This window comes from Chinchilla lanigera, unplaced genomic scaffold (assembly GCF_000276665.1).
Source record: "Chinchilla lanigera isolate Chin_1 unplaced genomic scaffold, ChiLan1.0 scaffold00001, whole genome shotgun sequence".
In the NCBI taxonomy this organism is placed as follows: domain Eukaryota; kingdom Metazoa; phylum Chordata; class Mammalia; order Rodentia; family Chinchillidae; genus Chinchilla; species Chinchilla lanigera.
Genome location: NW_004955402.1, coordinates 21669619 through 21684727, shown reverse-complemented (window position 1 = coordinate 21684727; position 15109 = coordinate 21669619). Strand labels below are relative to the sequence as shown.

Here is a 15109-nt window from a genome sequence, read left to right as displayed (position 1 = left end):
TTTTTTTGCTTTTTTTTTGGTACCAGGAATTGAACTCAAGACCTTGTGCTTGTCAGGCAAGTGCTATGCCATTGAGCTATATCCCTGGCCCTAGTTTTATTGCTTTTATGTTAAAAGGAGAAAATACCAGCACCTTCCTGAAAGGGTTATTGGTGGCATTAAATGTAAATATGTTTTGTGAAAGTTATAAAGGATTATACAGATGTTAGGTTTTGTTCCCCACAGCATCTGGAACTGGGCAAGAAAGAATTAAAAAAAAAGGAAGAGAAGAAGTGAGAGAGTGTGTGTGCATTTTTGACCTTGAGAAATTTGCACATTTTTGGCAGAAAGGCAAAGCCATTGACATGAAATGGTGCTGGAAGAAGGGAAACTTGACACATTTAGTGACAGTTGGCCCTGCTTACTCTTGTAATTACTGGGCAAGTGTTTGCCTAAAAATGTCCCTAAAATTACAATCTTTCCCATGGAGACAGTTATTTTGTTGTCATTAAAAGAATGAGAAGACAAGATAATTAAAAATATGAGGGAGGTATCTGATATATATCTGGTTTTTTTCAAAAGGCCAAATGTTTGCAAAATTTTTATCAAATGAGGAGCAATTTAACCTCATAAAACGCATCTCTTGTCTATTTAAGTCAGATTTAAAAAATTTAAGAAACAGTTTGAAAAACATTTAACATTTAATTATTACAATTTTTGATATAGACAGACTTACTACTTTTGTATTTTACCTTTATAATATTTTAAATGCAAAAGTAATCCATTTTTATTTTAGAACATGCCAAAAATGTAGATGGAAAAGAGAATATTTAAAACTTCATTCAAAAATCTTTTACCCAAGGGCAGCTACTGTTAATACCTTAAAGTATTTTAACCATTTTTTATTTTAAAAAATTATAGTTATATTCACATAGTTTAAAAAGTTTTCATTCTCCCTAAATTCCCCTTCTTAGAAATCACTTCAGCTTCTTAAAGCTTGTTCTCCTGTATTGATCTAACCTCTACATAACATCTTTTACTATTATTTGTGGTGGACTAATGGTCAACTTGGAACACCCAGCTGAACTGAGTCTGTGTGGTTCTGGGTGTGGAAGGCCCACCTAAGATTGTTGCCAACAGCATAAAAGGAGAACCGGAGAGGAAGCTGGCATACTATTGCTGGAGAAGCTTGTCATGCAAATTTTTCTGAAATGAACTCAGTGTTCTGTCAGATCAGGTCCTTGCTGTTGCTGAGGATGGCTGTGGCTCTCTTTGGAGGAGTGCTGGTCCTTACTTTGAGCATAGCTTCCTGGCCCAGTGCGGATCCTCCCGCCTGCTGGCACAGATCCTTCACCATGCTGGTGTAGATTTTCCAGCTTCTGCCACTGACTTTTGGGTGCAGATCCATGACAAAGACTTACATGTCGTGAGCTCTAGGCCCCCAGATGGACTTGTGGAGGACATTGCGATGGACTTTTGGTTTTCAGTTGCACTTTTGCAGGACATTGCTGGGAGATCCAGGCCCTCAGCTGGATCCTTTGTATCTCTATTGTGTGGACAGATCTCTTGCACTCCTTTACATTTGAATTTTTGGATGAGTATTATAAAATAATTATATAAATTATGTGTCCTGTATTAAATCTATCCCTTGCAAACCCTCACTACAACATTTAAAATTTTTTTTTTTTTAATTTTCAGAGCTTCAGGCATTATCTATGGACTTGCCATTATAGAAGATGAGAAATTAGGTCTCCCTATCATTTTTGTAAATGTATCTCATCTCCCATCTTCTTAATATAGTTATATGTGATTTTGACTGATCCCTCTTATATGGAGCTGAAATTCAAAGCTGAACTATGTAGCATAAGAAGTGATCAAAAAATATGATGAATGTTTAAATTTTAAAAATTTATTACAATAAAATACACAGTGCCATTAATCTCCCTCAGAATACTCCTATTCACTTTGAACACACTTATCCTATCATTTTTGCCACATTCTGAAGCAGTTCTGAAAGTCTTCATTTGTGAGTGTCTTTACAAAGTGTGATAAAAGATACAGCGAATGCTGGTAAGTGCCATCCAATAGAAAGGCAGTCTTGTAAAAACATTACTATTGCAGACTGATCAGGCCTTTCAGACTGATCAACCTCCCAAATAAGTGGATGGTGAAGGCTTATAAAAGAGACAAGTGGTATGGTTTTAGGGCTCATGAGAATCAAAACCCTGTAGCAGAATTCAAGATTCTCTGGGGTCTGAGACCAAGAACTTCTCTGGGTGGCCCATATTTATTTGGTTTTCAAACAAAGGAAAGTGTGGAAAACTGAGCAAGACCTTCCTTGGGAGTCAGTACAAAGACTTCCCCAAGTAGCAAATTATGCTAATTAGGAGAACTGTCTTATCTTCAGGTTGACATTCACTGCAGGAGTGAGACACCTGCAGCTACTGTTTCTATCTAGTTAATTGGGGTTAGAGTCAGGCGTCCTCACTAGTGGCCTTATCTTGTCTTTTGAGGTGTCATAGCCTCACAGGCCACTACAGGCCTCAGCTAGGACTAGTGACTCATAGAAGCCCACTTACTATGAATCTGCTGCCCATCTCCATACAAGAGGACTAGGCCTGGGACAGACTCACAAGTGAACATGGAAAGCCAATTGATTAATTTTAAATCCTGCTCAGAGCCGCTTTGTAGTGGTCTCTATCACATTACAATGTGTCCTCATCTACTTTATTCACTGGATCTACCATCACGCAGCTTGTTACTCTTTCCTAATACCAAAATGGCCATGAAAGATAAGCATTTGAATTTATTCAGAACACAGAGATAGCTACCATAGTGAAACAGAACTTTCAGGACTCTTTCAAAATGTGGTAAGAATGCATGTTCAAAGTGAGGAGGGTATTTTGGATGGGATTAATGGCAATGTGTCTTTTATAATAATATTTTTATATAAACACACCGCAATTTTCATTCACATACTTATATGATTATTTTTTTTTCCTGGAACAATTTGGTAATTAATAGTTCTTTTGTTTTCTTTTAAGTTTTTTTCTAGGTATAAATAGGGGTGGACCTAGTTTCTCTACATATGGAAATTATGTGATTTTGAGATTCCACTAATAAATAGAAGCTAAATTATAAATTTTCAGAAGGTGGAAGAATCCTCACTTCCCAAATCAATATCTGGAGGACAGCTCCTTGTTAACCAGAAACTCCTGTTTTGGAATTTATGCAGGTGCAAGCCATTATTCTATGTGGTTTTGATTTTTTTTAGCAGCTAGCAGCATCTCTTTTCATTTCTATAGCATAGTACCCTTTTCCTCCAGGGGGCTTTTTATCCTGTCTGTTTTGGTTTCTTTCATTCATGTTAGAGGCTCCACTCATGTATTTTGTTATAATTGGCATCTGCTGTTATTTCAAAGAAGATGTGTAAATAGCTGATTGGTAGTCTTAGAATGTTAATAGAGATATTTGAAATGAACTCTTCTGTAGGTTGCTCTGATTGGACCCATGTTAGTATTTCTAGGGATTTTTTTTTGGGTGGGGGAGGTTGTCAGGTTCCTTAAACAAAGCTCTTTCCTTTCTTAAAAGCAAAGGTCTGGCTCCAGTGTTCTGTATGTTGAGTGGAGAAAGTGGGCTGGATGTTCAAAAAATTTAGCATTTACAGATATGAAATATCTCCAGAGGAACATAGAAATTCCTCCACATTTGTATAATTCTCATTCTTCACTTAGGCTTAGGATGCCCTAGATCAGATCAGATTGCATCTGTCTTGTCCTATTTATAGTAGGAAACCGAAATTTTGTATAGAAGTGGGAGAAGTGGTAGTCATCCAGTGTGGGTGACAAAGAGAAGATCTAGGATCTGTTCCTCAAATGCTTTCAACAAATCCTCCTGATTGTCTCTCCATTTTCAGGGTCATGGTGTGCCAATTCCTCATTCTTTAGGGTTCTGGTAAGTTTCCAGCACAGATTCATCTTTCTCAGATCTTCTAGATCAGTGACCTAAAATGCTCACCAATTTCCAGAATGGTGTTATCACCTCCATTTTTCCCAAAGCTGTTCCTTTTAAAGATCATTCAGAATCTCCTGGTCTTTTTTATATAGCTGTATGTTTCACATACATTTTTTGAATCCTTCTTTATTGATTGTTATAAGAGATATGTATTGATCTTGTCATTAAAATTGTTCAGTCAGCTTTATCCACATTTAATTTACATAGCACACAATTCATTAATTTGAAGCACATAATGCAGTGATTTTTTTGAATTTACATAGTTGTGTAACCATCAACATGAGAAACCTCAGCTCTGAACAACTATGAAGCCAGAATCTATCTCCATGTATTTAGCTATTATGGACACTTCATGTAAATGGAAAAAAACAATATGCTGTGTGTTTTGACCAATTTTTTCACCTGTCATCATGTGTTCAAGATTCTTCCGTGATGTTTTATGTATCAGTGCAGGTTCATTCCTAATCTGAAAATTTGAAATTCAAAATGATACATAATCTGAAACATTTTGAATGCTGACATAATGCAACAAGTGAAATTCCACACTTGCCTTCATGTGACAGGTCAGAGTCAAAAGGCAAGTGTACTTGCCAGGTATGGTAGTGCAATCCAAGCATGCAAGAAACTAAGACAGAGGATCACTGTGAGTTCCAGGCCAGTCTTGACTACATGGCGAGTTCAAGGCCAGCCTGATCTACATATGGAGAGACTATCTAAAAAAAAAAAAAAGGAAACAAAAGGCAGGTAAGGTCTGGAGATATAGCTCAGTGGCACAAGCTCCTGCCTGGTAAGTGCAAGGTCCTGAGTTTGACTCCTGGAACAAAAAAAAAAAAAAAAAAAAGGCAGGTGGACTAAAATTGTGATATAAAATTATCTTCAGGTAATATATAGAGTCTGCCAAAAAATGTATACACACTTCAGGAAAAGAAAAGTAGTGTGATGTTTTTTCAACAGATGTTTTACCCTCATATAAGAGACCATAGAGGACGTTGTATATCACAGAAAATCCACTACACTACCACCTCTTAGAGAAAAAATTGAAAATGCATGTGCAGCAATCTCTACGATCAAAGTTACCCAAGCAGCAGTTTGCCATATTAATAAATGTCTGGAAGCTAATGGCCACTGCTTGGAGCACCTGTTGTAATTTTAGGGTCCCAAAACTATTGTTAATCTCAAAACATCTCAATAAATTTAGTGTTAAAATACTTATATAAGTTTTTTTTCCTGAAGTGTGGATACTTTTTTGGTGAGATCTTCATATATATATTATACATTAGATAATCATATATATATTATACATTAGATAACTATATATATATATATATATATATATAAACACAAATGAGTTTTGTGTTTAGGCTTGGGTTCCAAGGTATTTCATTATGTAAATGCAGATATTCTAAAATTTAAAAAAAAATCTGAATCCAAAACACTTCTGGTCCTAAGCATTTCAGATTAGGGATACTCAATCTTTACTTTATTCCTTTTTATTTTCAAATAACATTCTGCTGCATGTGTATACCAAATTCTGTTTACTCACTCACCAGTTGATTGGCATTTGAATTATTTCCATTGTCTCTCTTATTATGAATAATGCTACCATGAATATTTGTATACAAATTTTGTGTGGACATATGTTTTCATTTTTCTTGTAGGATTTGTGAGTTATAAGGTAATCTGTGGTTAACCTCTCCAGAAACTGTCAGACTATTTTCCAGAGATACTTTACCACTTTACATTTTTGTTATTCAGCAGTCATTTTGATGCTTGTCGTTAATATTTAAATGATTTAAAAATATTGCATTATTTAGATGTACATGGCTCTGTCAATTATTTTTTGTTGTCACTTTTTAAAGTTATTTAAATTTTTATTGAAAAGTTTAATTTTTTAAAGAGAGAGTCCATAATGTGGTGTTTTGGGGTCATAAAGTAAGAATGTTTTTGAATCCCTCTTCCCTCCTCCCTTATTACCTCCCATTTCTTCACTTTCCTTTCTTTTCTTGTAGACACGTTTCACAAGTTCTGATTCTCAGCAGCAAATACTTCACTGTAACTGGATTTGCTGGCTCTGCTAAAAAGTTCTGCTCATATACTGTAATCAGTTTTTAAATAGATATAACAGTGTTTTAATTTCCATTCATTTTATTCCTAATGAGGTTGAAGAGATTTTGTTAGATTTGTTTTTAAGTTAAATTCATTTTTGTGTAAGTTTTCTGAAAAGAAAAACTATTGCCCCTATTTTATGAATGAGAATTGTAAACTATACAAGGTAAACAAGGAAACTTCTGACATATCCTGAGCTTCTCTCAAGTGTAGTATCTTGTTAGGTATTTCATAGATTCCTTGCATTTAATTTAGCTCCCAGAGCAATCAGTAGTAGTGTGAAGCAAATACACAATGCTACAAAATGGCAGAGCCATTTTTCAAACTTTACTTTTACATATCCAGAGAGCAAGAGAATTGTATAATTTAGCCTTTCTTTCTCTGAAAATAATGGAGGTAGCTGAAATTTCAAAGGTAATAAAAGAAAGGCTCCTCTTCCAAAAATGAAAAGCCATTTGAAAAATCATTAAAGGGGTGTTTTCCACTTTGACTTGCTTGTTAGAAGCCTATCATAATATGTGTATCATCAGAATTGCCTCTGTGGATTTCTATCCCCTCTTGGGAATGAGGACAATGAACTGGGTATGTGAGATGTCAATCAACTCTGTGGATTTAATATACATAGTCCACCAAATAATGTATTTTCAGGAAAAGAAAAACTTGTATAAATATTTTAATACTAAATTTATTGAGACTCCATGAGATTAATATGTTACCTTTGGCTTCTACAATTACAAGATGTGCTCAAAATGGTAGGCATTAGCTTCCAGATATTTATTAGTGTGGAAAACTGCTGAAGTGTGTATGCATTTTTTTGGGGGCAGACTCTGTAGATAGTACAACAGGGGCTATGGGCTGACTCTCCTCCATTCACCTGAACACGGGCAATGCCCCAGAGCCAAGTTCTCTGACCTTTGTCCTAAGGCCCACTACCTAGAAATAAGAGTAATGAAGATCCTTGGAGATTTCCAAAATTCCAAAGCAGGATGCATGTGTGCTAGACTTGCTGGCATGACCTACAGTGACCTTCCTCACTTGGAGCTTGTTAAAGGTTTGTACCCAGTTATAAGGAGTAAATTATGGGAAATGACATACATAGTAGATACAACTTGTATGACTCAGCACTGTTAACCCTGTTGTCAGCCATGCTCTAAAAGGCCCAATGAGAGATGCCCTGGGACCAGCACAACATTTTAAATTCTTAAATCCTCCACGCCATCTTCCTTTCTGGTAGCATGAGCCTACTTTCTCTGAACTTACCTTCCTCCTTTAAGGTTCATAAACATTGCTGCTTTTTCCTGACTGTCATGTGCCACGTCCAGTTCTTCGTCATGCGCGAGAACCTGAAAACCTGTCCCAGACCCCATCAGCCATGGTAACAGATTCACAGTGCTCTGTGTGACACAGTAAGTCCCCTAAGGCTTTCAGAAGGAAAACAAACGTGAATTTCCACTCAGTGCTCCTCAAGATTTCACTGAGAATATAGGACTTCTTGAAACTTGAAAACATCAGTGAAATTCTTAAAGACATTATGTGCATTCATTTCAATACACATGTGATGGGTTGATTCCTTGTTTTTACCTTACTTGACCTACCTGCTGCGTTTAACATAGTTAATCATGTCTTCCAGACAGGAGTAGAGCACATCCCACTGGTGAAGGGCAAAATCCTTCACAAGACTGCCCCCACTTAAGATCAGTCGTAAGTCTGTGGAGCCATTCACTCTTCTCACTAACTTGCCATAAATTCAGGGATTCCCATGATCCCATCAGCTTAAATTACAGTACATACCTATATATCTTCATATATATATCCATTTGCAGAGTCTGCCAAAATGTGTACATCAAAAACTTGTATAAATATTTTACTATTAAACCTATTTAATATTTTCATATTAAACTTATGAAGACATCATGAGATTAATACAAGTTACCTTGGAGGTGCTCAAAGTAGTGGCCATTAACTTCTAGCCATTTATTAGTACAGTGAACTGCTGAAGTATATATACATTGTTTTTGGCAGACTCTTTGTCTTTCTATGTATATGTATAAACATATATATATAAAATATCTCCATACAAATATTTACAGGAGAAGGTGGACTATTTTGTCTCAGTTGCTCAAGATTCCATCAGTGGTTCCTGCTCCATACAGCAAACAGTGACCCATCTTTCTTTAGACAAACTTATTCTGTGTTGATCTGTGTTCCTCATTGAAACCAAAGAACAAAACATACATGATAGTGTTTTAAAAAACATTTTTAATGAAGAAATAATTCCATTCCAAAATATAGACACACAATTAAATAGTTTAATCACTTCAAAATATAACATGTCCCCAGGAGGTTCCAACACACATACACACATACACACATACACACACACACACACACATACACACAAAACAATACTTAACAGCAATACAAAAAAATCCATACAATAGTAGTTTTGTTACAACACCAATGAATATTGTGAAATCTTTAGTGTCTCTGGATTGGTTATTTCAAATGGTGTCAAATTATAGTAGTCATAATTAAAAATGTTTTACAGATAATTAGCCTCAAGATGTGACATTTCTGATTTTTTTTCTATTTTTGGTTCAAAAGTAAAAATGCCCTTTCTTCTGAGGACACAGTGGAGTTCTTGTTTGTGGCTCTTTATGTGGAATCGGGTAAGGTGAATGCAGCAACCAAAGGTTGCCGTATTTACAAGATCTATCTACCGTTAACAGCCAAGAACTAATAAGGGAGGATGAAGATGATCAAAATAAAAGCAGACATCAGTGCTAAATTATGATGCAACAGTTTGGCTCATGCATATAAGAAAATACGTAGTATATCACAACAAGGCCACACTCTTAATGCAATTCAGTTCACATTACTACTTACAAATGAACCTTCCCTGCCTTATAGTAGATCATCCGAGAATCCATTTTCACAATCTCCAGCACATCTCCCTCTGACCAACCAAACTTACCCCGACTTCCATCCTGACCAACCACAACGGATTCCTGAATCCTATACAGTAGATTTCTCCCTCCTGCCCTCCTCCATTAACATGGTGCTGTGGGGAGGTTGGCTGTGTTAGACCAGTGCTCATTAATAGGCCATCAGCTCTGATGGCGACGGATGTGCAATTCACCGTGGAACAAGAAAGGAACAACCCCCTTAAGACATAGTTGTAGCTAATGGACAGAACAGATGAAACCTGCTGGGTTTATACTTAGAACAGGCTCCACAAGTAAATTTGGAGAGCCAATGAGAGAAACCCACCAAAAACCACAAAAACCCAAAACAACACACGCCATTTTGTCTCGGTTACAGGACAGGGGTGCTTGAGTCTGGTCTCAGGGCTGACGTGGAGCTAAGAGAAAGAAAAGGTGGCTGGTTAGTCAGAAATTGGTCACTGGTGGTAATTTCCAGAGTCCTTGCAATGGCTTTGTACGATGGTATCAACACCCATGTGATGGAGTTGGTTGGCAATGGAAACTATGACAAGGAGAAGGTCTTCAGCAGAACAGTTCCAACCTTAGACAAACATTGAGATGTAGAAACACAAAGAGACAACACATGTCAGCTCAGTCCAGTCAGTGGCTGAGTGCCACTTGCAGGGTCTGAGTTTTGAGTTCAAGAACCACCTGGCTCTGATATTTGAGCTGCCAGCAATGTAGGTAGCTGGGATGTAGTGGTTTTCAGTACTGAGTATGAGGCACCAGTGGCCACCTGCTCCATCTAGAGAGGTATGGTTTCACAGAGGATGGGCAGTGGAAGAGAGATGAACATTAAGACATACCAACAAAACCCATGATACAATCCATCTGTGCAAAGAAATCTGAGAACCTTGTAGTTGTGCCACTTTGGTGTTAGCCTGGGCTCAGGGACATCTGTTAGGTGGGTTCTCTGGAGGGGAGCAGGAATAAGTACATCCAGGGATGGGATGGGGTTCTTACTGATCCCAGTCAAGCACTTTATGATCCCCTAGGCAAGTGATTTTGTTCCAAAAGGCAACCAAGGAGATGGTTTCTGACCAAATGCAGAGGTGTGAACATTTGAGAGGCCTCTGAAAAGGAGCCTGAAGTTATCAGAATACATGTTCTCAGCCAGGTACCCTCCAATGCAGACCAGGTATGTGGGGTGAGAGGTTTTTGCCAGACCCTGAAGCAAAACTGAATTGAGGTTGACTCAGAATCTTTCTTACTTGTTCTGAATAAAGTCTTTTCAGACATTATTTGCTACAATTTGTTCTAAAGCGGTGGTTTTCAACCTTTAGCATGCATCAGAATCACTTGGGTGGCAGAATAAAACACAGACTCTTAGGCCCAATCCCCAGAGTTTCTGACTCAGCGGGTCTGGGCTGGCACTGAGGACTTTGCATTTTTATGTTATCCTCAGATGCTGCTGATGCTGCTGGTATGGTGGTTACATTTTGAGAACCGCTGTTCTATCATGATGCTCTCTTTTTTTCTTTTAAAGGAAAACCAGGAATTCCAGAGAAGCTGCTAATTTAAGTATATATGTCCAATATATTGTGGGGGTCTACCCCATTCAGATCTTGAAACAAATAGAAAATTACTTTTCCATTTTCCTCAGAATCCCTAAGGGAGATCTTTAGAGCAGGGGCCCTCATAAAGGGCCACAAACAAAGTCTTTTATCCTCTTGTCTTTGACAGTTCTTTTGCATTTCAGCTTCTCACTGAGTGCAAAATCCCAACTCAACACAGAAGAGCTTGTCTCACAGGACCATAGAACACCGCATGCAGGACACCAGGTGGCCAGCTAAGGCAATAAACATTCAGAAATAAAAGGAGAGTGAACGTTTGCAAGCGCACTTTAAGCCTGTACATTTAAAGCTGAAGGCCTCCAAACAACCTGATAGGGGAACTGCGTGGTGCTGTTAAAGACATGCTTCCTGAAGCTCAAACAAGAGGAACAAGACCATGGAAAAGCATAGATAACTTTAGTCCGTTTGGGGATCTTATGGCACCTGTGGTTTATAAACAGCTTTAGTAACGAGTATTTCAAAACATAGTTCACAGTTTTTAAGAAGATCTGTGCTGATTTTAAAAACTAGATTCTATATAATTTGAATGTTGTCTTTTTTTGAATATGATATCTATTTGGAAAAAATATTTACACTAAATTCTATGGCTGACTTGTTAGAATATCTTGAAAGAAAACAACCTCAAGTTGGAAAGAAGCTCCAAACAATGGATTATTCCTGGTGTTTGGTTCAAGTCACTGCTCTCTGAGACTTGGGGTCAGCTGCAGACCAAAGGCCCTTTTGGGCTTCTGGGCTCTGAGTTTGAACACTCAGGAACCAAGTCCTTCAGGCTTAGTGAACAATTGCAAGTGGTTGTTTTTTTCCAATTACAGTGGAAAAAAATGTACAGTGTATAATAAACTGTTTTGCTAAAATCTCAAAGAATCCAGAAATCAAACTTCTAGCTCTAAACAGTATTAATATTGTCATTGTAAACTGAACAGGTTCAACATCATGTGCAAAAGTTTAAAATGCTTGTTAATACTGCCATCGTGTGTAACAGCAGCATGGATTCTCCGGGATGAGCCATGTTACAGAGATGTAGCTGATAAATTAGGTTAGAACAGAAGTTGTTTTTTTCCCCTTCTAGAACACACACCTATGAACTACAAATCTTAGAACAAAAAATTAGCTGCACTATAGGCATCAGAACACATTTTTAGAGTGGGGTTTGTCAGGAGGTGCTGGGTGTGGTGGCTCCTCTCTTCGACGAGGCTGCTGCCAGCTGCTGTCTTCCTCCTCAGTGTGGGTACATCGCTCTCCATCATCATCATGTTTCATGTTACTTTCATCATCTGTCTGACTATAGCTTGCCTGGGAATAAGGAATGTGTAATTTTTTTTAAAAGATGAAAACTGTTTCTAAATTAGAGTTATGAATCTTAGGATCCCCCTTTCCCCAACACACACACACAGACACACGCACACACGCACGCGCGCATATCCACTCACTGTACTTCCTTCCTATGCCAATCAGGCAATCAGGGACAAATGTCCTAAGACACTGTGCACTGTCACACTTTCTGGAAGAGAGGACAGGAAGTCCTCCTTGTTGAATCTCTTTCCTAATGGGTATCTGAGCTCTCTGGAAAGTTTAAGTAACACAAGCAGAAATATGTGTACTGTCCTTTGTGAGAAAAAGGTAGATATACTGACCATCACAATGCCCTCTGGATTTTTAAAAAATCCACTTTCTATGGTTAAGTCTCCTAGTTTCTGGAGTTAGTCCTCTAGTGGCCAAGGACAGTGATATACTATGTGGCCAGAGGATGAAAAAGTAACAAACCCAAGACTCGAGGGGACAAAAATGGTGCCTTGGAGAACACTAAGCTGAGTACTAACCATTGTGTATATTATTTCTTCAAAAGTGACTAGTTTAAAAGCAACAACCCAAGTACTCTATTTACTTGCTTAGTATGTTGATAAGAGTGTATCCTTTTCCTTTGGGTACTGGGAATCCGACTCAAGACCTTGCACTTGCCAGGCAGGTGCCTGTGCCACTGAGCTATATCCCTTGCCCCAATGAAGTGTATATTTTAAAATAGGTCTAAAGTCCTATTTAATCAAAGAATGAATCTTCTATGTCTCATCCTCTGCTCCATACCCACGTAGGTAGGGCTCTGCCTTGGTAGGTGGCTGACTGGCATCAAGCTGATGAACTCAGCTCAGGATCCATGGACAAGAGATACATATATGCTGGGATAATTTTTGGTCTTGTATACAGTCATAGAGTTCAAAAAAATATTTAAATAATATAAGCTTTTAAAATTTCAATTGCATTCCTTGGCTACATTAAGAAAAATTGTTTTTGTTTTTTTTGGTTTTTTTTTGGTTTTGGTTTTTCTCCGGTACCGGGAACCGAACTCACGACCTTGCGCTTGCCAGGCAGGCGCTTTTTTGCCGCTGAGCTAAATCCCCAGCCCCTAAGAAAAATTATGGTAGCATAGAACTAGCTACAAGGATGAAAAGCCACTAGCCTTTATAGTATTCTATTAGATTTTTAAATGACTTATGCGTAAATAACTGATTCAGCAACAGGTTGGTTCTGTTTAAAGTCGCATGGAATGTAAACTACGCGGAGTACCTAATGGAATAAATGACTGATGTCACAACTATTTAATTCTTCACTGCCAAATCTGCAACAAAAGATTAATGAATGGCCGAAGAACTTGCAGGTACTGAAAATTTTCATATTTAGGCACAAGAAGAATCCAATGCCAATTTTTATGTAGGGTTGTATCAAAGCTGTTCTTTTTGAAAAGAAATATTTTCCTAAGAATTAATCGGTAATGTTTAAACATATACAAAACAAAAATGACCAAATTGCTGAAGCTAAGGGAAAGGAACTATTATTAATGGAAAAGGTTTGTTCCTCTGAGATTGGGTTTGTTACGAGTACAGTGAATATTTTCAGAGAATGCCCCTGGGAATTTTTTCACTGTAGTCATAATGAATCCAGGAGGATGTGGTATTACATTCTGAAATTTAAGGAAGGAAGAGTAGAGTGTGGTCAGTAAGAACTTTCTTCACAGCTCGTAAAGTGTATGTCATCATAGCAATTATGTGAGAATTTGCTTTGCTTAATCTTGATTTAAAGACTGAGACAGGAGGTCAATAGTGTTCAGTCTAGCTTCTGCTCTTTGCTAGTTGAGAGAGTATAGAAGAAATATATATATAATCTTTTTAAACTAGCAATCATAGTTGGTAAAGTTTACTATCAGTTGCATTATGGAATTCCATGGTTGGAACGGACTGTATACCTAAAATAGACACAAGTCCTTGGACCACTGCAACTGGATTACTGTGGGAAGTGATTAGCTTTGAACTATAATGGGACACATCTAAGTCGCCATTAGCTCAAACCAGAGAAACCATCTAGATTTATGGGACAGTGTAGCCCAAAGTCTCTCAAGTCATTGCCATGTGGCTGAGTCTGGGCCTTGTTTATAAAAGTGGAGAGAGCCAGCTAGTTCTGAGTCTCGGTGGTGCCCATACGCTTATACTGCTGCTATATAGTGCTTGAGAGCAGCTCAAGATATTAAATTGCATCTAAGGCATGGAGCTCAGTGACAGGAATATTTTGTACACTCATAATAAATTATAGTGTGCCTACCATTGTGTCAAGCTCTTTAAAAACTATGTTCCAGGGTGTGAAGCTCCTCTGCAAGGTAGATGCTGTGACATATGTCACATAGAGGAAACTGAGGCTAATATAGGTCTAATAATTAGCCCGTATTTATGCTGCTAGAATTTGATGAAATATGCTGCCATATTTGTAATTGGCTCTAATAGAATCCAAGTTTAGACCACTACATTCAAGTAGCCTGCCAGTGAACTACAATTTTTCTGCATTAAAAACTACTGAGGATTTACACATATTCATGTAGATCCTTGGGGTAGGGTCACATAACACGTAAACATTATTTTAAATTATTTTATATCCTTCTGAATTCCATAATATATTTGAATTAGTTGTCTCAAAAATACAAGGCTGCAAAATTTTACCAGTGTTTTGATTCTTTTATTTCTTTAATGATACTTGAATTTGCTTTCACTTATTAAAGTACATACTTTTGGTCTTTTAGACCCCGAGTTCAGCATGACTAAGGAGCTGACCTATCTGGAGATACTGAGCAAGTCGATCTTTTCCTTCTCATGTAATAGAGGGCAGATACTCTGATGCCACGGTGCATTGGTGATGGCGCTACCTTAGCTTCCTGGCCAAGGAAGCCCCTGGAGCTTCTCTGGTACTTCAATTTTCCTAATCAACAGAGTAAAAAAGTCAACTCCCAAAAGAGTTTGGGAAATTTCCACTGGAGTCTAATGAAATACTCTATAAACTGAGATGATTCTTTGGAAGGAGGATATTCTATCACATAGAAAGGAACGTCTATGACAGAGTGATTGTGAATTTCGGCTACAAGTTATCAGAATTCAGTGTACAGTGTCCATGTTTCCTCCTAAACAAGAGGGT

The 15109-nt window shown here is 37.7% G+C and overlaps 1 protein-coding gene and 1 long non-coding RNA gene across 15 annotated transcripts in view; one reads left to right on the top strand and one right to left on the bottom strand.

The window, feature by feature from the left end:
- The window catches only part of LOC102026490, a 77286-nt gene extending 62177 nt beyond the window's left edge, over positions 1-15109 (top strand). For 2 of the 3 annotated variants that reach the window (XR_259060.2, XR_001232383.1), the window contains exons 7-8: positions 13168-13310; positions 14721-15109. This is a non-coding gene — a long non-coding RNA (uncharacterized LOC102026490). Of the gene's footprint in view, positions 1-7373; positions 7506-13167; positions 13311-14720 lie in introns of all 3 variants that reach the window. The other variant, XR_001232378.1, reaches the window with a different exon arrangement.
- The window catches only part of Dtna (dystrobrevin, alpha), a 262268-nt gene continuing 255497 nt past the window's right edge, over positions 8339-15109 (bottom strand). For 8 of the 12 annotated variants that reach the window (XM_013508483.1, XM_005372773.2, XM_005372775.2 and 5 more), the window contains one exon: positions 11684-11950. Coding sequence is in view for 4 of the 12 variants with exons in the window: in XM_005372772.2 (XP_005372829.1) it covers positions 9320-9460 (141 nt within the window). In the remaining 8 variants the exon portion in view is untranslated. Of the gene's footprint in view, positions 9461-11683; positions 11951-15109 lie in introns of those variants that run through there. The other 4 variants (XM_005372772.2, XM_013508451.1, XM_013508554.1 and 1 more) reach the window with 1 other exon arrangement.